Source organism: Lutra lutra, chromosome 11, assembly GCF_902655055.1.
Source record: "Lutra lutra chromosome 11, mLutLut1.2, whole genome shotgun sequence".
In the NCBI taxonomy this organism is placed as follows: Eukaryota; Metazoa; Chordata; class Mammalia; order Carnivora; family Mustelidae; genus Lutra; species Lutra lutra.
In genome coordinates, this window is record NC_062288.1 from 105,795,059 (window position 1) to 105,816,015 (window position 20,957).

A 20,957-nucleotide genomic window follows, 5' to 3' on the forward strand; every position below is an offset into this window, starting at 1 on the left:
CTGTTGAAATAATATGAAATAAATCTTCTTACTTCTGTTACCAAGTAGCAAGCATGAGACTGCCGCCATGACGTGCAGCGGCTGAGCATGCCGGACCCCAGGAGAAAACAGCAGGCTTAGCGCCGGGACCCGCAGCAGCAGCCTTGGGTTCTCGGTCTGCACAGCACGCGGCCCGGCACACGTCAGCCGTGACCCACTTCTTGCACAAACGCGTGCACAGCTCTCAACTCAGACGCTATGTATGTTTATGTTTCACTCGGGTTTTCTCTCCCTTCTCACCAAATCGTTTTTGTCACTGGAAGACAGTTACTGCTTAAACCAAGGTGACCCAGGAGCAAAGCAATGTTGAACACCCTGGCTGGGCTAATTTACTAGCTAAGTCATTCTCATTCGTGAATCACCAAAATCACAAGTCATTAATCTGCGGACTGGGATGCCAGCAATGAGGCCGGCGGGGTCAGGGCCACGGCCAGCGGGGGCAGATGGCACCGGGCCGCCACGGCAGGACTGCTTATACACAGAAGCCTGCAGCAGCTGTGAACCAGCCCTTCCCAGTATCGAACGAGCATACCCTGTCCTGTGGATTTTGTTACTAAATCCCTCCATTCTTCTCCACTTAACTTTAAGACCATTTGTAAAACTTCCAGAGCATGAAAGGTAGTTTCACTATGCCATTTAAACATTTGCTGTGTTCACTAAAAAAAAAAGGGACTGAAAGAGATGCCACTGATTTTGTGTGCCATCAGCTGGTCTGTGTGACAACCCCCTCTCCGCCCCCATATGGCCTCTTCAATTATCATTTAGCTCTCCAGAAGTATTGCTCATTGCTATAAAGACTTTGTTTCCGGAGCTCCTGGGTGGCTCAGTCATTAAGTGTCTGCCTTCGGCTCAGGTCATGATCCCACAGTCTTGGGATCGAGCCCCACATCGGGCTCTCTGCTCAGTGGGAAGCCTGCTTCTCCCTCTCCCTCTGCTCCTGCTTGAGTTCCCTCTCTCTCTGTGTCTCTCTCTGTCCAATAAATAAATCTTAAAAAAAAAAAAAAAAAAAAGACTGTTTCCTTTCAAACTACTACCTAAAATCAAATGATTTACTTTTAGCCATAAATTATAAAATAATATAAAGTAGCATAACCAAAGCATACTATATTTCTTATTGTTATGCAAAATGTAATCTTTTACTCAAATAGATTTTAAGATTCAAATCTTAAATTTTCACAGAGGACGTGTCTACCTGGACAGTGTGGCTTACTATGTGACAACCACTCCTGCTGGCCCAAAATCTGTCATCAGGAACCAGGTGGTGCAAGGCCCATGCCAGTGAGTCAGCTCTGCTCGGCGTCAAAGCCCCGGGGAAAGGGGTCTGCTCAGCAGGACCCGTGTGCACCAGCCCCGAGTCACCCACCGGGCAGTGGCGCCCTGGCCGCATACCACGCACGCATCTCTCCTCCCACACCAGTCAGCACACCCACATAGAAAGCACAGTGACAGCACAGAGACCGAAGGCACTAAGGAAACACGGAGGGGATACCAACACGTGAAAGGTCTCACTATAAATACACTGTCCGTGACACTCAAAGGTACAAGTAACGGTTTAGGGGAGGACCAAGGTTTGGCTTCCAGAAAGCGGTGACTCTCAGATTCTCGGGCGCATCAGGATCACCGGGGGGGGCGGGGCCTCACACAGATGATGGGGCTCCCCACTCGCCCTTGGAGCCTTGGAGGGTGTACGGTCTGCCTTTCTAACAAATCTATAGGACAGGCTGCAGCCGCTGACCTGGGGACCCCACCTGGGGAACCAAAAGTCGGTGGCCCCACCAGTTCTGAGACAGGGGCACCCTACAATTATCAGGATAAATGTGCTTTTATATATTCTAGATTATTAAAAAGGAAATGGCCTTGAAAACTTCACCAAATACATGTTTACAAAGTTATTCTCAGCACAAGACCTTTCTAAAGACAAGTGAAGAAGACTAAAACAGCCTATTTTCACAAATAAAATGAACAGGTTTTACTGGATCTGAAAGGAAACTCAAGGGGTTCGAAAAACTTTCCCCTTTTCTCCATGAAACAAACCCCCATTTCTGTGTATCTCGAGGTCAGCTCTGGGCCCGCATCGAAACGATCAACCTCTCCCATCCTCTGTGGAAGGAGGCCGGGTCCAAGGAACACAAACTAAGAGAACCAGCTTATGTAAAGGGATCTGACACTTAATTTAAAAGAAACTCAAAACATGTGACCGCAGGAAATAGGAGAGGACAAGCTCGCGAGGCGCTTACCCCCTTCGGCTCGGGAACGACCAGGTGCGTGCACTTCTTGTTGAGCCGCAGCTGACACCCCCCGCCGTAGAAGGTGAGCAGAGCCCACAGGGCACTCCTGTCGTCAGACGACACCTGACAGAGGGAGACACAGATTTCAGCCCGTGCAAGGTTATCATTAAAATACACCGCAACATCGTAACAATTCTGCCCGATCTACTTAAATTGAACTTAAGGGTATCAGAGGGGAACACAGATGAGCTTTTAGCTACTTGCTTATAGTAACAAAACTTTCATTCTTATCATGATAGTTTTATAGACATCTTTTTTTGCCTCATCACCAAATGAATAAAAAAAGTTATATTCACACTTCAAAAAATGAATGGAGGATTAGTTCAACGGAAGTCATAGGGAAAAAAGCAGAAGAAACTAATACATCATTCCATCTTAACAACTGTACGTTTTAAAATGTTTAAATACAACGGCAGTATCAAAATCATTAAGGAACTCCTTAATCATTAGTAGGTAGGTACTAATTACAAAATGAATAAAATATAAAGATAAAAATATAGGTATCAGTAAGCTCAGGGAAAAACCTAAGTATTACTTAACACAAAGGAACTAAGGCAAGCACAGGAGTAACTGTTACGCTTGCGTAACGGATGAAGTCGATTCCAGAGCAAGTGATTCATGTTGGAAGAAGGCTTTCACAGGAACAAAACAGCTACCATTGATTGCCTGCCTACTATGTGCCAGGAACTGTGCCAAGTGCTTCGTAAACACCCCTAACCCTGGGGACTGCCGTGGGAAGTCGGACTTGTTAGATCCACTGTACAGATCAGGAAACAGACTAACAAAAATCAGTGACTCATCAGAAAAGCTGGCGTTTAAAACCCACGTCTGTCTAAACCCAGGCCTACCTGCATTTCCCCACTGTTCTATCCTTCTTTAAGGGCAGTTACTACCAAAAATAATTTCTAAAAAATAAAATTTTAGATTCTAAAAGACAAAAGAAATGAGAAAAGGTGTGTTAATTAATTCTAAGGTAATCATTTAACAAAATCAATTTTTTTCCTGGATCATTGATTATAAATTGAGGGTTATGGTTGTTAAGAATCCTGAATGTTGTCTCAAGTTGATTGTTAAAAAGTATTTATAAACAGCATGTTTTTGAAACCTGCCATTATTCAGCTTGCCAGAGCTCTAACATTTTACATCTACTTTCATCCACTTTACAAATGTTTCTAGAAATTATTCTGCATTCCACATACCATGACTACTACTAAGAACACACTGATTTCATAAAATCACCTTGAAAAGTCACTACTTTGTATCTCTTTTAGTTAGTCACTGTCACATTTCAGAGACTGGACTAGAAAACCTATTTTACTCGAGGCTTTCACAAAAACATTTATCTCCTGCCACATTTGGAGGTGTGAGGTTTAATTACATGATAGTAGAGCCTACTCCCATGAATCGTTGCGTCATCTTTATCAACAATGAAATGAAAGACATAGAACCTCAGTATGCCTTCTGTGGCGTGCTGGGGTGACAGGAGTGGCCACAGGCAGTCTAGTCCGTGGCTCTGGCCGGCCTGCGTCATAGGCCTGGGTCTCAACCGGGACAAGCGTGTTGCTGTGGAAAGAACACTGGCTGGGAGGGAGGGAGGCCCGGAACAGATGCGCGGCCTCCAAAACTAACTCCTGTCCACTTGGAAAACTTCCATGAACCAGGTCCCTCCTCGATGCGAGTCTGGGTTAGATGACTTCAAACATCCACGCCAGATCATTTAATGAATATGAATCAGCATGATTAATAACTAAGAATGTTCTTTCCACACCAAAATGTTAACAGTTATCTAGTGGTGATGGAATTATGGGGATATTTTTGTTTTCGTTTTTATACTTTCCTGTATTTTCCAAATTTTCAAGAGCATTAATTTTATAACTGGGGTAAAGTGTCTTCCTTTTTTTTTTTTTTTTTTAAAAAAGAAAGCAATCTTCATAAACTACACATCTCATCATCTTGGCTAGCAAAGCCTGGACGTGAACTCGATTCCTGAAGGCCGAAGCTGCTTCCATGGCAAGTCAGGCCGACCTGACCTGACGGAGTGGCCCCGCCCACACCCCTATCTCCAACCACAGCCATGTGTGCGGGAAGGTCTGGCTCCATGCCTTCCCCACCCTGGGCTCCCACTCCGCTCCCACTGCCCCCAGCCTCCCCCGCGCAAGCCTCTGCAGGTCACTCAGGCTCCGTGAACTGCATGCTTTCTCTCCCCAGTCTGCTCTCCTCCAAGAATGGAGCAGAGCACCATCAGCTCATCCACGCCCCCGGTGAATAAACGCTTCCTTTATAGCAATCGGAAACACCCGCCCTTCTTGGGAGGTCTCACAGAAGTGGGACACTCCTTGGGTCCAGCAGCCTCCCTGAATTTGTCCTTCTCCCACCGTGATTAGAAACTACAATCATCCCGATTAAAGTTGGGGATCTAAGAATCATGTCTTAAACTTCTTCGAGATCTCTCACAGTACCTAGTACAGTGCAAGGCACATGGGTAGGCAGTCAAGAAATACTTGATTGAGGTACAGAATGGAAAGGGCTTTTATTTTCAGTCTTCAAGATTTAAATCACGACCCTGGCCAGGCTCTCCATCAGACTCTTGACCTGTCCCCCGAAACCTACCCAGCACATTACAACGGGGCCCCCGCCTGCATCGATACCGGGTCAGGAGAAGGCAGATGGTGTCTGTGCTTCTCAGCTTCTGCTGCCACAAGCTCCCTTCCCTACCTCTCCCTGGGAGAGCTCTGGAAGACTCCAACAAAGAGCTCCAGCTTGTATCAACACCCTGACGGGGAAAAGACAGAAGGTCACCGAGAGCCACCAAGCAAACAGTCCTTTCGTAAAGGCGGGGTCCTGCCTGGTGTGCGCGAGTGTGCGTGCGAGCGCTCCAGTGTTCTGCTGCCTGGTGCAGACCAACCACCGCGACGGCTGCCTCTTGGCATGATTTCCACACCTCGCACTCCCTTCTGTGCAGACACTCCCTTGTACCTTTGTGTGTGCTACAACGTGCGGTTTACTCGGTATGTCTCCCCTCCTAGAATGTACGCTTACTGAGGAGCAGACAGCTCATGTGAATTGACCTGTACCCCTGGGCATCGCTCCTGTCACCAAAGACGTATGCATCAGAGTCTGCTGCACCCAAGCCCTCAGCTGCACACGGGGCACGCCGTCTGTTACTCCATCTTAAAACCGACGTTAACACTTTTTAGCAACCACAAAATATCGGTGTCCCCAGGGCACTTTTCTTAACCAGGGTTTGGTTGATGAAAAACCATCAAGTAAAATCTTGTCCATCCTTATCTGATCAATCCTCATGAACTCAAAAGCACAGCTTTGTATTACGGGATCCCATGACTCCCTGGGGATTCCAAGTCACCATCCTAGTGATGAACGGAGTACTAAGTGATCCACAAAGATCATTCGGATGCTGGATTCCAATTTTATTACCTAATGAATTTGCTAAAAGGATACAGACACTGTCAAAGGTCCTCCTAAACTCACTTTTCTCTCTACCACGGACCCATCCACTGCCCACAATGAATTCTGCACCTAGATAAAACTCTAGGGGCTGGGCCACTTTCCAGACCACACAACCAAGGGACGCCTGCTCACCTCTGCCTGTGCCCTCCTCCACGTAGCTGGGTGCCTTCTCCACAGGCTGTCCAGTCCCTCTCCCCACCCCTCTGGTGACTACACCTGTGTCTTCTCAGCCCAGAACCTGAGATCCACAGGGACCCCTAAGGCCGCATGACGGCCACCAGAACCATCAGCAGTCCCGTGTCCCTGTCCAGCATCCTTGCCCTCTTCCTCTCCCGGGCCACAGGAAGGACCGAGGGGACCGCACAAGGTCGTGCACAACCACCCACCACAAACTGGTGCCGCACACCTCCACCCAGGGTGCTGCTCACCTCCCATGACAACAACCAGCTGCATCTGATTTCATCGCTGGTTTCTGAAGACAATATCCTCCTCCCCAGACCACCGCTATCTATGCTCAAGTCTCTTTTCTTCCCAAATCTTCACTGCACACTACCTAAGGCTCTCTTCCTGGTTACGTGCCTTTCTACCTTCTTCTACAAGAAGCTAATTCCCTGCCCTTCATGCCACATGTCCATGGCCCCCCACTTGGATAGCAGGTCAACACCCCAACTCAATGTGTTTCAAGCTGACGTCACCATCTTCCCTGAGAAGCGCAGAGGAGCACTGCGGACACCGCCTCCTCCTCCTTCGTCCCAAGTATGCCCAAGTCACCAAGGCCTGCTGCTTCCTGTCTGGGCCTCGCGTGCACAGTGCCATCCAGGACCCAAACCTCTGCCTCAAGTCCAAGACCGCACCCCTCCCTCCCGCCCAAACTCCCATCCTCTCCCGCCCGCCCATGTCCTGCCACTGCTCCCAGACCAGCTGCACCTATGGCACGGAAAGGATTTTAATTGTTTGCTTTCCTGTGTTTTCTGAACATCCTAATGCAAATACATGTAATGCAAAATTAAATATGTAAGAAAAAAGGAAAGCAACAACCTACTGGCTACTTTAGAGAGCTCAAACTCCAACATGGGGTTTCCGCTGCCGTGTTCCCCACCATCTACCCTCCTGCACCGCAAGGACGTGCCTTTGTTCCCTGGCGCCCTCCTCCTCTCTCCTTCCATGTGGCTCTACCACAAACACACCTGCCTTCCCCATTCCTGCTCTATTTCCGCCCACTCTTTCAGGCCCCTCAGGTCTGACATCTCCCCTCCCCACAGGCTTCCCCTCCTCTGCCGTCCACACTCAGGCCTGCGCTTGTGAACTCACAGACATCGGGGCCACAGGATTCTGCACAGCACACAGCAGGTCGTGTGTGTACCGTAACCTTTACGTTAGGTATCTAAAATAAGATCTGCTACATTTATTATAACCTTTGTTAAATATAATTTTTTTTTTCTAAGACTGAAAGTGTTCTCTAATGGTAAACTCAAATAATATTTTATGTCTGATTACCAAATTTAAAACCCTGAAATCGGGGTCCCTGGGTGGCTCAGTGGGTTAAGCCTCTACCTTCGGCTCAGGTCATGATCTCAGGGTCCTGGGATCAAGTCCCGCATCGAGCTCTCTGCTCAGCAGGGAGCCTGCTTCCCCCTCTCTCTCTGCCTGTCTCTCTGCCTGCTTGTGATCTCTGTCAAATAAATAAAATATTTTAAAAAAATAAATAAAACCCTTAATTCATCTTACATTCACCTATTTTTACTTTTCTTATTTATTTCCCCAACTCAGGTCTGCTAAATACCATGTCACTGTGACCTCAGTCCCTAAAAATACCTTGGGACTCCCTGCCCCAGCTTCTTCCTCTTTTCATTCAACTTGAACCCACTGGATAGCGAGCTCCAAATCTCCAAGACCACAAATCCAATAAATGAAAATAAAATTAAATGCAAAATTCACATTTTAGCCAAAATACACTGTGTTTGTGCATTAAGGAGTAATAATAATGTTTTCATTTAGAAAACTTTCCTGGTATTTATTGTATGTTCGGAACATACAGAGAAGTATAAGGGAACAATGAAACTCACACAGAGCCACAGCCCTGGTCATTAAAAGGTCTTCATTTTGGCCAACTTCAAAGACCATTACGGTTATATACATTTATAGCACAGATGTGAAAAACACTGAAAAATACAAGTATCGACAAAATTCCTGTTCTTAAGAAAAAAGAGGAAAAAAAGCCAAGATTTCAAGGATTCCTATTAAACGAACGTAGCAAAAACAATAAAATTTATAATTTAAAAGAACATCAGGAATTTACAAGAGATACAAATAAAAACAAAGCAGCCTCCCTGAGCGTGGCTACTGCATGGCCAGGGCAAGGCGGAACAGAGACAGGGTGGCCACTGGCACGAGAGGGTCACCTGGCTTCAGGACTCCCTGCGGCAGGGACAGGACTCCTAGCTCACCTAACGCCTCTGACAGGTCCTTTCCTCAAGGCCGCCACAGGGACGGGCCACGCTGCTCCTCACCAGGGTCACGGTGGGAGCGGGTCTGCAAGGCAGCGCTGCCCACACCCCTCTGCCTGTCCTCATGCCAAACACACTGCCCCATGCGATTTCCCAGTGAGCTCCAACAGCACTGGCTGGGCTGCTTATGGTGGCTTTTTACAGTTCGAGGGTCTTCCAGCTGGCGGTGCAGGGGACAGAATACAATTTAAAAACACTGAATATTCACTTTCCCGCTTTCAAATTCCCACTGCTAGCGTTTTGGACCCTCTTTTCAGGTACTTCTCTATTTTACTCGGTTACCAAGTAAAACACATACTGTTAATGGCCTTCCCCCCCTCCCCCACTGAAAGCCTTTCCCTTCTCCTTCTCTATTTCCATAAATCCTAATTCAAACCTGGCTCCGAGGGGGTATAGCTCAGTGGTAGAGCATTTGACTGCAAACCTGGCTCTGTAGTTAGGCTGCCGTGTAAGTGCACGGAACAGGTTTCTGAGCCATTTCCAAACACAGGATGACCTCATTTTTTCCCCAGGTTCACCCCAGCCTACGCAATGCTCTGCTGAACACCTTCATCCATCCATCTGCCCTCATCGCTACCAGTTCAGGATAAAATTCTAAACCTCAGCAACCTGCAGGGGAAAATAACAGGAGTATTTTAGGGCTCCTGATTGAAAAACTTCTGTGGAAAACGGCCGCACGGACATGCACTTGCCCACAGGGAGACGAGCCCATCTGCGGGAAGGTGGCCCCGGACGCCAGTCACAAGCTGGAGAGTGGACAGTCCCACTTCGGTGCTAGGAAAATGTTCACGTTGTGGGTAATACAGTGTGTCGAATGTTCTGCCACACTTGTTACTTGTAATTCCTCTTTATAAAAAGTTGTGAGTTCATTTCTCTGCCTTATCTACTGAGGTTTTATTTTTCTTATTGATCTAAATTGAGCCCTTTACTAAAAAAATTCTTTGCCTTTATGACTGAGTTTTTCTTGTCATCTTAAATAATTTCATTTTTCCTAGTTTCTCATATTCAAATTCTGTATCTTTGTAATTCTTTGGATTAGAAAGACCATTTTTACCCATTAAAACTTCATATTTTAAAGACTAAGCATAATATTTAAAAAACTCTAAGTGGGTCATAAGGTTACACCCAATACGCAGTTTGCAAAGAGCTTCTTTAAAACTGGCTCACCGACAGGCCGTAAATCAAATCTTACACAAACTCAGAACTGTTACACATGAGTAACACGAGACAGCTGTAGCCACACTTACCTGGGAGAGGCAGGCAGTGATTCCAAAAAAAATCTGACAGGACTCTGGAGAAAAACCATTTACTCTGTTTGACAGTTATTAAGATTCCAATTAAATGAGATTAGTGCACACTGCATCTCGCTCAGACATCCTATCTGCCCCACGCCCGCCCTCCCACCGCATCCGTGTAGGAGAGAGACTCGGGCTGTCTAAGAGCAAGACAGGCAGAGGAGAAGGAGCGGCTGGGAGAACCGGAGGAACGGGGCGGCTGAGTGAAACAGCGTCAGATCCGGCGTCGCCGGCGACACCGTCGATCACGCGGGGACAGCACCCTGGCAGGGAGAACCTCTGCCCTGAGAGCCAGCTCAACCCCCCCCACACCAACACACACACACACGCACACACACACAGGGCACGGCCACTGTCGTAAAGGCAGATGCAGTCCCGGGTTTATTTTAGAAGGACACGCCGCTGGAACTTGCGCGGGATAGTGGAGAAACGTCCACAAACAAACCTGAGTTCCTGTCTTAGCACCACCACTAACTTCATGCACTTGGGCCCGACCAGCTCTGAGCTTCGGTTTTCCCTTTTTGAAAATAAGAGTTTAAAATATCCTTATCATCCCTCCCGGTTCTACAGTTCTGAGTTTTAAAATTCATTCGCGATTAAAATTCACTCAGAAGAGCTTCCTGCGTGCCAGACGCTGGGCACCCGGCCGGACGCCGCCGACGCGGCCCCTGGGTGTCCGCACGCTACGGTCTACTCAAAGCGCACACGACGATGGAAGAATCTGGAGTGTCTACCATTCGAAATGGGTTAGAGCATTACTTTGTTCTTCCTACAGGAGAAGAGTGTACCCACTGAGATCAGTGAATTAAGAAAAACCGATCAGACTGAAGACTCCGCCCCCGTCTCCTCCACGGCCTGCGGAGAAGCCGGAGCGGGAGCGGAACCCGTCTGACCGCGCTGCACCCTGCAGCCCCGGACATCGTGCCCTCAGCCCCACTACCCACGATCGCTTCCAACCTCCTACCCTCGCGGATTTCCTACTCCTGAAGACTCGGGGGACACTGACTACGGCAAATCTAGTGCTGCGCAGCGGTCTGCAGGCGTCCCCGCCCGTCCCTCCAGCTGCTCTGGAACAGGCCAGTAAGAGCTCCAGGGGAATGACAGCTTCTGAAGATCCTGACCCTGACCCGTGATCCAGGGCAGGAAGAACTAACTTCTCATTCAAAATCACCCTCCCTTTCCCAGGTTTCCCTCGCCCCCGCCGCCCCTGTGCTTATAAACACCACCCAACTCCCAAGAAACCAGAAGAATAAAAGCAGAAATAGATTTCCCTTAACTCCAGGATTCTAGGAATTCTAGAACTTTTGAGCTGGAGATGCTGAAGTCCGGCACATCCCCCACGAACTTACTAAGGGATGTTTCTGCTTGTTTGATGTCACCCACAAATACTTAACTTAAAAAGATTCCTTCCATCCACGTCAGTTCAGTAAGTAAAAATGCACTCACGGGAACCGCCTGGCAGGGCTGCGGAACAGCACCGGGGAAGGCCGGCGGCCCTGCCCAAGTCCGCAATCTTCACATCACAGGGTGCTACCAGGTCCCTCCACCAGCAGGTCCCGCCTGCAGGGACTGTCCACGCAGCCCCACGTGGCCAGAGGGTGACAGAAGCCGTGTGGCACTGGACGCGGACAGCAGCCTGACGTCTCCCACAGGCGGGGACAAAGGGGCTCTGGAGCCGGACTCAAGAAATGAGGCAAGGGACACCAGCATGGAGGCAGCTCCTCGAAGGCAGCGACGAGAGCTTCGTGACCTAGTCTCTAGTTTTCGTACCCAGCCCGCAGCAGGTGTCAACACGTGTCTTCAATAAGCCATTTATCCAGTGTCATCAAAAAGAACACCAATCCATGAAACTAAAAGTGTTCTGCTATTCTCTTTCCCTATCTATCCTTCCAATAACTCATGACCGGGTTCAGGCAGACTTGCAATTTGAGCAATATTCCACCTAATGAGACGTCACAAAGACGGTCTGTTCCAGAGACAAGAAAACTGAGGTCCAGAGAAGCAGACTGCCGGAGATCATAAAGCCCAGTCCCAGAATGAAAGCGCGTGCCCGCAGGTTCCAGCCCAGAGATGTTCCCCCACAGCTGGTGTCCCTCCCTCCAGAGGGGATGACAAGCACCAGGTACATAAAACCTGATGCAGAATGGAAAAACAGAAAAGACAGAGAACACACACACACAAACTGCCCTAACTAAGGAACCCACCTGGTTACCACGTCAGTCTTAAACCCAGATTCCCTCCTCCCTTCCCCAAAAAGGATACGGCAGAAGAGCTCCACACTGAACGGACAAAATCACCCAAGACGGCTGAAAAAGAAAACATGAACTCAAGTCAAAAAATATTTTCAATTTATCATCAAAATGACATGATTTCATCAGCACTGCTCCTAGAAATTAAAAGCTGTTATAACAATTATAAAGCACCTAGGTCATGAGCATTCAAGTGAAAAATATCAAAGATTAGTTATTAATGCCCGAGGTGAAAAGCTAAATTAGAGAATGAAGCACTGCCAGATATTTTTAAAATTTTTAGAGAAATTTAAATTCTGCGTAAGTGTCTAGGACAGCTAGAAACTGTCCTCACAACTGGGAGGACAGGGACCTGACAGCCATCCCCACCCCCTCCCCATCCCAGTACATCGGCTGCTCCCCGGTTCCCATCTTCAATCCTAAATCCAAGTGTAAATTCACGAGTGTTTTCAGTAAATTCCTATAGATACTACATTTGCAAACCATGAAAAGTCTCTGGTCATTTTTTACAACTTTCAAAATTCAGATTATAAAACCTTAGCTTATTACTACCTTTTGGGCTAATTTATATTTTTTAAAAATTACCTTACATTTCTACATTTAATTTTAAGTTACATTAAACTACCTAACACCCCATTTAGCCAGTTGAAAAGTCCAGAAACTTCCACCCGCTGAAATGTCCATGCGTGTGCTTCATTCACGCGCCACGCTATTCGCCTAGCACTCGTGGAGAACCTGCTCTGTGCCGAGACGGTGCGAGGCGCCGCGGACAGAATCGGGAAGGGAGGCACGTGCTCCCCGCTCTCCTGCACCTCGTGCCCCAGCCTCAGGACCCCCCACCGCAGCGTCCCAGCATCCGTTTGCAGCAGCGCGCCTTCTGTGAGCGGCGCGGGATACCGGGTGTTTCAAGAGAGAAAACGAAGACTGGCAGTACTTGGGACGGTTCTCGCACGACTGGGGGCTTCGGCCGAGCACGCGCGCGTGCGATCGGGTACGCTGCGCTGGAAGCCAGCAGTTCACGTTTCTAGCCGTGCTTCAGGCCAGCGTGTCTCCGCATTTTCTGATAATCCGGGGCAAGCTTCGGGAAGTCGGAGGGGGCTGGCCGGCGTCAGGAACCGCTACTGGCTCTGACTCTTGTACAGTCAACATCACACCGCAGGCCAAGCTCTCTCCTCTGCAGTAATGCCCAGAGCCCCGCGGAGACCTTGGCTGCGTGGCTTAGCACCAGGCTGCTTTCCAGAAACCAGCATTTTTACTTATCCCCTCGCCTAGAGTACAGGGGGATTTTCAGAGCCTGGGGCGATGCACTGTGATAGGGGTTGGGCAGGTGAAGGTGGGACTTTTCTCGAGGGCCCTGGGAGAGGTGCCTTTGAATGGAAGAGTATAACCACAGAAGGAAGCAGACGCTCTGGAAAGCCAACCGTTCCGACCGTCATGCAGCAGACACCCTGGGAAGTGTCCCTTTGCGAACTTGGGAGAGGTGGCAAATATAGGCCTGTTTAAGGATTCAGGGCTAGTCACGATGTCCACGCACAGCAGACCCACCCTCGGACCCTCATTCAGAGGGCTCGAGGTAAAATAACGCCAAGTCAGTAGGAAACACCAACAACAACAGAGCAGATATGGAGACCTAGAAAAGCAGAGTAACGAGGAGTTATTTATCCCAAAGGCCAACAACAATATACACAAATGCACCCACTGTAAATTACCATAATTCTCATGTCCAATGAGGTCCCACAGCCACTGAGAAAAATATTTCCATTACAAAAATTATTCTGTAAGTTCTGGTGCCTGAAGATGCAAGTTTTAAACATCTATACGATTCAGACACGTAAATGACAAGCCATCACCATGCATTAGGATGCCTTATTTTTAAAACGCATTTGTCAAATTTAGTAAGTTAAAGGCCAAGGGATCTGCCTCCATCCACTGAACTCAGACGAAGAACCTGACGGTCTAGCAGCATCGTCTGGGGGTGCACACAAAATGCTGGGCCAGCTCTGAGAAATTCCACCCTCCTGGCATGTGGCACTGTAGGCCCCAGAGAGGACAGGCCCCGCCACAAATCCCGAGCAGCCGGGAGCTGGGAGGCGATGCAAGGAGTGTGCCTGGGGCCTCGTTTCAAGCTACCACAGCCAAAGCGGAAGCGCGGGACAGGGGCCTATGAAGGGAGATTGGCGAAACGGTGATAATTATAGGAGCTGGGTAATGGGTATTTTATGCAGCCTTATTACAGCCTGACTTTTCCAGAAATACCACACGTGAAGAGAAGACGACTGCTGTTTGAGCTCAGCATTCGAGCCAGGACTGATGACCGTTCTGAAATGCTACCTCCCAGCCGGTGACCCCACCCGCGAGCTCTGGGGACCGGCCCACATCCCCGGCAGTGACTGCACACGGGACCAGTCCCAGCAGCTCACCTCCTGCCCCCGTCTTCCATGGACCTGTGCCCAAGGATCTACACAATGAAACACACATTATTTATTTTCTTTTGTTTCTCCTTTACATTCCAGTTTGGGAAATTTATACATAACATGTACATTCAGGTTTTAAATTATGGAACATTCTCTCACATATAATAAAGGGATACTCTCTGACATATGAAGGAATTTCACATATAAATTAAAGGGTATTATAAAGCGCTTGCTGCAAAAACGAGATTTAAGAACCTCTGCTCTAAAATGTTGAAAATAGAACTACCCTATGACCCAGCAATCACACTACTGGGTATTTACCCTAAAGATACAAACGTAGTGATCCGAAGGGGCACGTGCACCCGAATGTTTATAGCAGCAATGTCTACAATAGCCAAACTATGGAAAGAACCCAGATGTCCATCAACAGACGAATGGATAAAGAAGATGTGGTATATATACACAATGGAATACTATGCAGCCATCAAAAGAAAGGAAATCTTGCCATTTGTGACAACGTGGATGGAACTAAAGGGTATCATGCTTAGCGAAATAAGTCAATCGGAGAAAGACGACTATCATATGATCTCCCTGATATGAGGGAGAGGGGATGCAACATGGGGGGTTGAGGGGGTAGGAGAAGAGTAAATGAAACAAGATGGGACTGGGAGGGAGACAAACCATAAGTGACTCTCAATCTCACAAAACAAACTGAGGGTTGATGGGGGCGGGGGGTTGGGAGGGGGGGTGGGGTTATGGACATTGGGGAGGGTATGTGCTATGGTGAGTGCTGTGAAGTGTGTAAACCTGGCGATTCGCAGACCTGTACCCCTGGGGATAAAAATATGTTTATAAAAAATAAAATTATAAAAAAAAAAAAGAACCTCTGCTCTACATGGTCTGCAACAGCCACCTGCGCGTGAACGTTTGCTACTGAGGCTGCCCTTTTAAGTTCGCTGTCCGACTGCACGGTCCAGGTGAAGTCGCCGTCACGAGACAAAGGGCTCCACGCTGCTGAGGGAGCGGAGATCTGGTCCCCACAGCTAAGGAAGAATGGAAGCAAACTAGAGACCAGAGCGGGGTCCCAGGGGCAGAAGTGCACGTGTCATGAGCCTCTCTCGCCGAGTGGAGTCCAGTGAAGCAAGTAGCAGCCCTGCCGGTGTTCAGGGGGCACGAAGGAGCCGGCCGTGGCGAAACAAGGGGTCTAGGGCAGGACCGTGGCCGCCGCACGTCGGCTGCACCTTAAGTCACTCTGGAATGGCACGGCCGTCCCTGGAGAGTCTGGCTCCTGAGAATCTTCTCCTGAGACAAACCAGCATTCAGGTTCATTAAAAAAACCAGGTTCCTAAGCCTGCAAGGCGGTTTCAGTCCCTGGGTACTGACGAGCTGCAGACTGCCGGGGCCAGCCAGCTTCTCAGCACCCCAGCCTAACTGACTGGCTCTTTCCTAACTCCTAGCCTGTCTTGTTATTAGACCATGATAATTCTCATTCTCTCTCTGATTTTTAGGCAGAGTATTTGACAGCATAAAGGAAAAAGTGGTAGTGGAACTGAGCTATTTTTAAACAAACATGTTAACACCCAGGATCAGAAAAAATTGAAGGACCAAAACTACGAAATCACATCTCAAAACATGCATTTAACACCAGTCAACTCAACCATGAGGAGCAAGAGAACAGTAGAGTGTACAGACCAACAAACTCCAAACAAGCCACACACCAGCTGAGGCCCCCACTTTCTAGAACAAACCACCCAGAGTCAGCTTGACAGCGGTACCCATGATGACCACCGGGTGGACAGAGGGACCGACAGTCATCATGACGCTGTCGGAGCAGTTAAACAGCACAGCAAATGGGGGACAGGACTTCCTCCAACATGTCTAGCTGGAAATTCAGACCACTTGCCACAGCAGGGATGGAAAGTGGTCCCTGGAGGAGTCCTGTCCTGACAGGACTCTGCCTGCCTGGGAGCGAGCACAATTTCTCATGGGTCCCCAGTGCCCATCACTGTAGGCTGACACACCCATTTCCAGGACGCATCCCTGGCGTAGAGAGCTCGGGGCAGGAAGGAACCGGGGCCACACCAGAGCAGCTGCTGAGCAGACCAATCAGTCACCTGTGACAGACAGAAACCTGGCCACGGCAGGATTCCACGCAACGGGCCTTATGCTGCCGTAGGCCACCGCCGTGCGGGAAGAGCTCTGTCCACCGGCAGCTTCCTACGCGAAGCGGACCTCAGCAAACACTGAGTCACAGTGAGGCTTTGTATTGATTTCAGGACACATAACGAAGCATATGAAATTAATGAGACTTACTACTGACCTTAACTACAGGTAAATCAAAGACTTCCCGAGCTTCTCCAACCTCAGGATTGTCCCCGTCTTCCGAAATTATGTGGGAGGCTAGTGCGTTGTAGGACACTTCCTTAGCTTTCCCAGCTTTGAGGAGCTGGATAACCTTCAAAAAACCACACAGATTAAAATGAAAAACATTGCGTTTCATTCTTGATTTACACAAACTGTTGTGAATGATGAAATTCTAACAGAAACACGCCACGTTCACCACACAGAGTCAATAAGCATTTACTGTTGAGTCACATGCCATCAGACATTTGATGACAGCAGAGCAGCAGACCCTGATCCGCTGACCAAGGAGGCCTGCAGGCTGTGAGCCCGGTACTAGCTAGCGTCTGTGTCCTGAAAACAGAAGGTCTGACAGACAACACTTCAGAGCTGAGACGAGGCATCCAGGGTCAAACTTCAAGGCTTAGGGACAGGTAGTTTCATCACAAATGGGAAAGCTTCCAGAAGAGGAGCTACACGAGCAGAATCTTGACGAACTTAAGGCGTTAGCGAGACCAAAATGCATGTGCTGCTGGAGGGAGAAGAGCCTTCAACACGCTGGACACGTGACCCTTCAGACTGTCGCGTGCTACGCAAATCTGTCTGCATTTTACTCTCATACAGAAAGGTCTTCTGGAGCGACACAAGGGCTTTAAGCTGGGAAACGGCGCGACCGGACTTTACCGAAGATCACGGCCAGTGCAAGAAGAAGGGACTGAGTCCGAGACAACTGCAGCCGCCCAGGGGAAAGCAGCAGGCAACGGACCCCAGGACTGTCCCTAGGGAAAGAAAGAAGTGAGAATGCACGAGACCCGGTGCCTGGGAGGGGGCAGGAGCAAGAGAGAAAGTGCTGGGGACACACCAGCAGCATTCACGGAGGAAGAGCTGGGGAGTGCGAGGTGGGAGCACAACGTGGAGCACAGCCTTCCGACGCCAGCTGGAAGGTCTAGGAAATGCCATCAGTGGGACCTGGAAGCCGTGGGTCCCCACCAGGTGGAGAAGGCAGAGCCGGAGGAGCCCAGGCGTGCACCGCACGTGACGGTGACCTGATGCCCACACAGCTCGGTTTACCCCCAAGCTGGTAAATTTTCTCAGAATATTTTATTGAGCATCCAGAGATGGCGACTGGAGCTACACTAAGTATTTGTTCAATGAGTCAAAACAAAACAAAACAAAAACCAATGGCTGTAGCCATAGGTCGCCTCCTCCCCTCACCTCCAAGCATCTTTAGTTTCCACCCACTCAACCTGACCCACAGAGCACGGCACCCTCTCATCTCTCCTCCGGTCTGCATTTCCGACCCCAACGCCTTTTTCGGGAGTCTCGAGACCTCAGGCTCTCCCCCTCCACGCACGAACGAAGTTCCCGCTGGTCCTCACACCTGCGCACAGGCACACGCGCTCACACGCATCCCGGGCCCTTCTCTGCTTCCTCTTGCTGACAAACCGCGTGGAGCCACAGACCAACCCGCCTTCACTTCCTCAGGGCCTGCTCACTCTTCACCCACTGTCGCCGGCCCTTTCCGCAACTCCACTGCATTACGGATTCGTCGCGGACAGAAAGATGCCCAAACCACAGATGCCCTCCCGTCTCTCAGGACGGAGTGTGTCTTACTGGACTCGGCTCGTGTCGGGTCAGCGGGTGGACTGCTTATCCTGGTCACCCCAAATACATGAACACCTCCGTTCCTCAGCGCACACGTTGCGCGCAGAGCACACGGCCTCACCCTCCTCAGCTTCCACGTACAGCTCCACACCCCACCGAGAAGACGCCTCCTTTCAGAAAGCTCAGTGGTGCCACTTCCCACGCACCGCAGCGGGAAAGTCTGTCCTCGCTCCACCTACCGCCCTATGCCATGCCTCCAGGTGTGCTCCCCACCCCTCGGCAATGCGGGGACCTCAAGCAGAGCTATCACGTTCCGTTCCTCTTCAGATTACAGGGCCCCCAAGCCAACCCCTTAACAGGTACTAGATGTTCAATATTCGTGAACGTCAGAGTCCGTATTTATAAGATTCAGGGAATCAATGTTCTGACTCTAAATCATTTAGAAAATATACGGTTTCACATCGAAGTGGTTTGCCAAGGACATTTTAAGCACTTAGATTTGACTCATAGTTGAGCAAATATGGTTCCAATTCAACTTGTTCCAGGTTTTAAGTAACATTTGGTTCAAGTCCCTCATAAGAGCCAAAGTCCTAAAACGACATAGAGAGAGTAGGAACGAGGTGGGGGAGAGGACGGGTAGTGAGACCAGAAAATGATCAATACTGGAAAAACCGGCCAGTGCGACGGGCGCGCACCAGGACCGCGCTGGGTGCAGCACCTGCACCTTCAGATCCAAGGCTCAGTCTCACCTCAGAGCCACAGCAGAAGGATCCACCTTGGGGGTCACTCGAGGGAGCTGGTTAGGTTTACTAAGATACCCGCAGACCAGCCTCTCGAAGGCCAAGACCAGTCAGCCGCCCGCAGCTCCGTCCACGCCAGCCCAGACCGCGGGAACACCGGTCTGCACTCTGCGGACTAAGGTCCGGTCACCGGGCTCCGCCTTCCCTCGCCCCCACGCTCCGCTCTCAGCGCACGAGCCCCCCAGGTAACGGTACCCGCGCACCCTCCAGTGAACGGGACCCTGAGAGGATCCCCCCAGCAAGAACTCAACTGGGGCTCGCTTCCGAGCGGCGAGAGCAACACAAGGACGCTCCCACGGGGCGGCAACTACACTCAGAAAAACGCACAACATCCTGTGGCAGAGCCTGGTAGGTGCTTACAGGGACGGCGCCACCGGGGGTCCCGTTACTGCTAAACCCCGTCAGGAAGATCAAAGACCGGGAGGACCGGGAGGGCGCAGGCGGACGAGGCTGCCCCCAGGGGCGGTCCACTGAGCCCCCAGCAGCCCGGACCCGGTTCCTCGTGGAGCTCCACCCCCTCACCGCGTCCACTCCGGGAGCCCAGCACACCGGGTGGGCAGCAAGGAGGACGCTCCCAGGCCGCATCTGCCCCGGAGGCTCGGACTTACCACAGCGCCGGGACGCCGGTCCCCCACCAGGCGGAGGCCGGTGACAACCCATGCTAAGCCCGGAGCACGGCCCCCCACGCCCTCCCTCCTCTGGGTCAGAAAGTAGCCCCTCCACGCCGTGCCCTCCCGGAGCTCGCGCCCCAGGGGCCGTCCCCGCTGACGGTCCCAGCAGAGCGCGACCCCGATCTCCGTCCCTCCCCTCAAGTTCCCCCTACTCGTGGGTCCTGAAGACCACCTCCCCTCCAGCCCCCGGCCGGGGTCTCGGAGACCACTCCCACGTCCCCTCCCTCCCCCAGCTGTCCCCCCACCCGCAGGTCCCCTGCGTCCCCTCCAGAAGGTCCGGCAGACCACCCCCAGGCCCGCGCCCCAGGTCCCTCCCGAAAGTATCCCGACCCCTCCCCCCCCAGGTCCCCGGCCTCTAGCGCGCCGGGTCCCTCATCCCCCGCCCCCCGTCCCCTCCGGCCACCGGCCTGCTCCGCGCCAGGTGGCCCGGCCTCCGCGCAGCAAGGCCGGCGGGGCGGCGGGGCCCGGGTGGCGGGGCCGGGACGTTTTGCGCCCGGGCGCGCGCCCGCGGCGGGAGCGGGTACGGGTCGGGGACGCGGAGGGCTGCCAGCCGGCGGGCGGGGGCGGCGCGGTACCTGCGGGTCGATGTCGCCCACCGCGTAGTACTTGACCTCTCGGAACATCTCCTCGGGAACTTTGGGCGCCGGGTCCGACATGGTCGCGGCGGCCGGAGGGCTCAGCGGCGGCTCCCGCCCCGCCCGGCGGGGCCCGCTCCCCAACGGCGCGGCCGGGGCCCGGTCCTGCGAGTCGGGCCCGCTCCCCCGCCCTCTGCGCCCCCGCCCGCGCGGAGCGGCCCAAGCGCGGGAGCCGCGCGCGCCCTGCGGGACGCACCATCCCGCCGGCCGCCGAGGGGGAGCGCCGAGGAGCCGGCGGCCAGCCGGCGCCGCCCCCCGCTTCCGCAGCGGCTCGCGGCCCCGAGGGCAGGGGCGGCGCGCAGCCCGCTCCGCAGACCCGGAGCCCGTGGCCGCCGCCTCCGCGCGAGGGGGATCCCCGGGACGCGGAGAAACGAGCCCCCCCCTCGGTGCGGCCCAAGTGGGCCGGTCCCGGGAAAGAAGGGAACGCGGAGGCCCCTCCCGTCCGCACGCGCGGCCGCCCGAGCGGCGCAGGCGCGCGGCGGAGAGGGCGGGGCTTGCGGCCGGCGGCGGCGGCGATGGCGGCGCGAGGTACCCTCGGGCTCCGGGGGAGCTCACATCGCCGGCGGCTGCCGGACGGGACCTGAGGTAACTCCTCAGCGCCCGCGGCCGGGACGGGCCGGGACCCAGCCGCCGGGTCCCCGCTGAG

The 20,957-nt window shown here is 51.7% G+C and overlaps 1 protein-coding gene and 1 long non-coding RNA gene across 6 annotated transcripts in view; both read right to left on the reverse strand.

The window, feature by feature from the left end:
- Positions 1-20,468, reverse strand: part of PAXIP1 (PAX interacting protein 1) — a 47,259-nt gene extending 26,791 nt beyond the window's left edge. Inside the window, exons 1-5 of one of the 5 annotated variants that reach the window (XM_047694409.1) lie at positions 20,252-20,468; positions 16,581-16,715; positions 11,860-11,903; positions 9,550-9,613; positions 2,277-2,390 (exon numbers count right to left, since the gene is read on the reverse strand). In XM_047694409.1, coding sequence (XP_047550365.1) covers positions 2,277-2,390; positions 9,550-9,613; positions 11,860-11,903; positions 16,581-16,715; positions 20,252-20,332 — 438 coding nt within the window. In that variant the 5' untranslated portion in view covers positions 20,333-20,468. Of the gene's footprint in view, positions 1-2,276; positions 2,391-4,937; positions 5,080-9,549; positions 9,614-11,859; positions 11,904-16,580; positions 16,716-20,251 lie in introns of those variants that run through there. The other 4 variants (XM_047694404.1, XM_047694406.1, XM_047694405.1 and 1 more) reach the window with 4 other exon arrangements.
- Positions 14,313-16,572, reverse strand: LOC125080560 (uncharacterized). The gene is made up of 2 exons (XR_007121402.1): positions 15,145-16,572; positions 14,313-14,515 (listed from the first exon to the last, which is right to left on the reverse strand). It is a non-coding gene; the product is annotated as an uncharacterized LOC125080560 (long non-coding RNA).
- Positions 20,469-20,957: the final 489 nt, after the last annotated feature.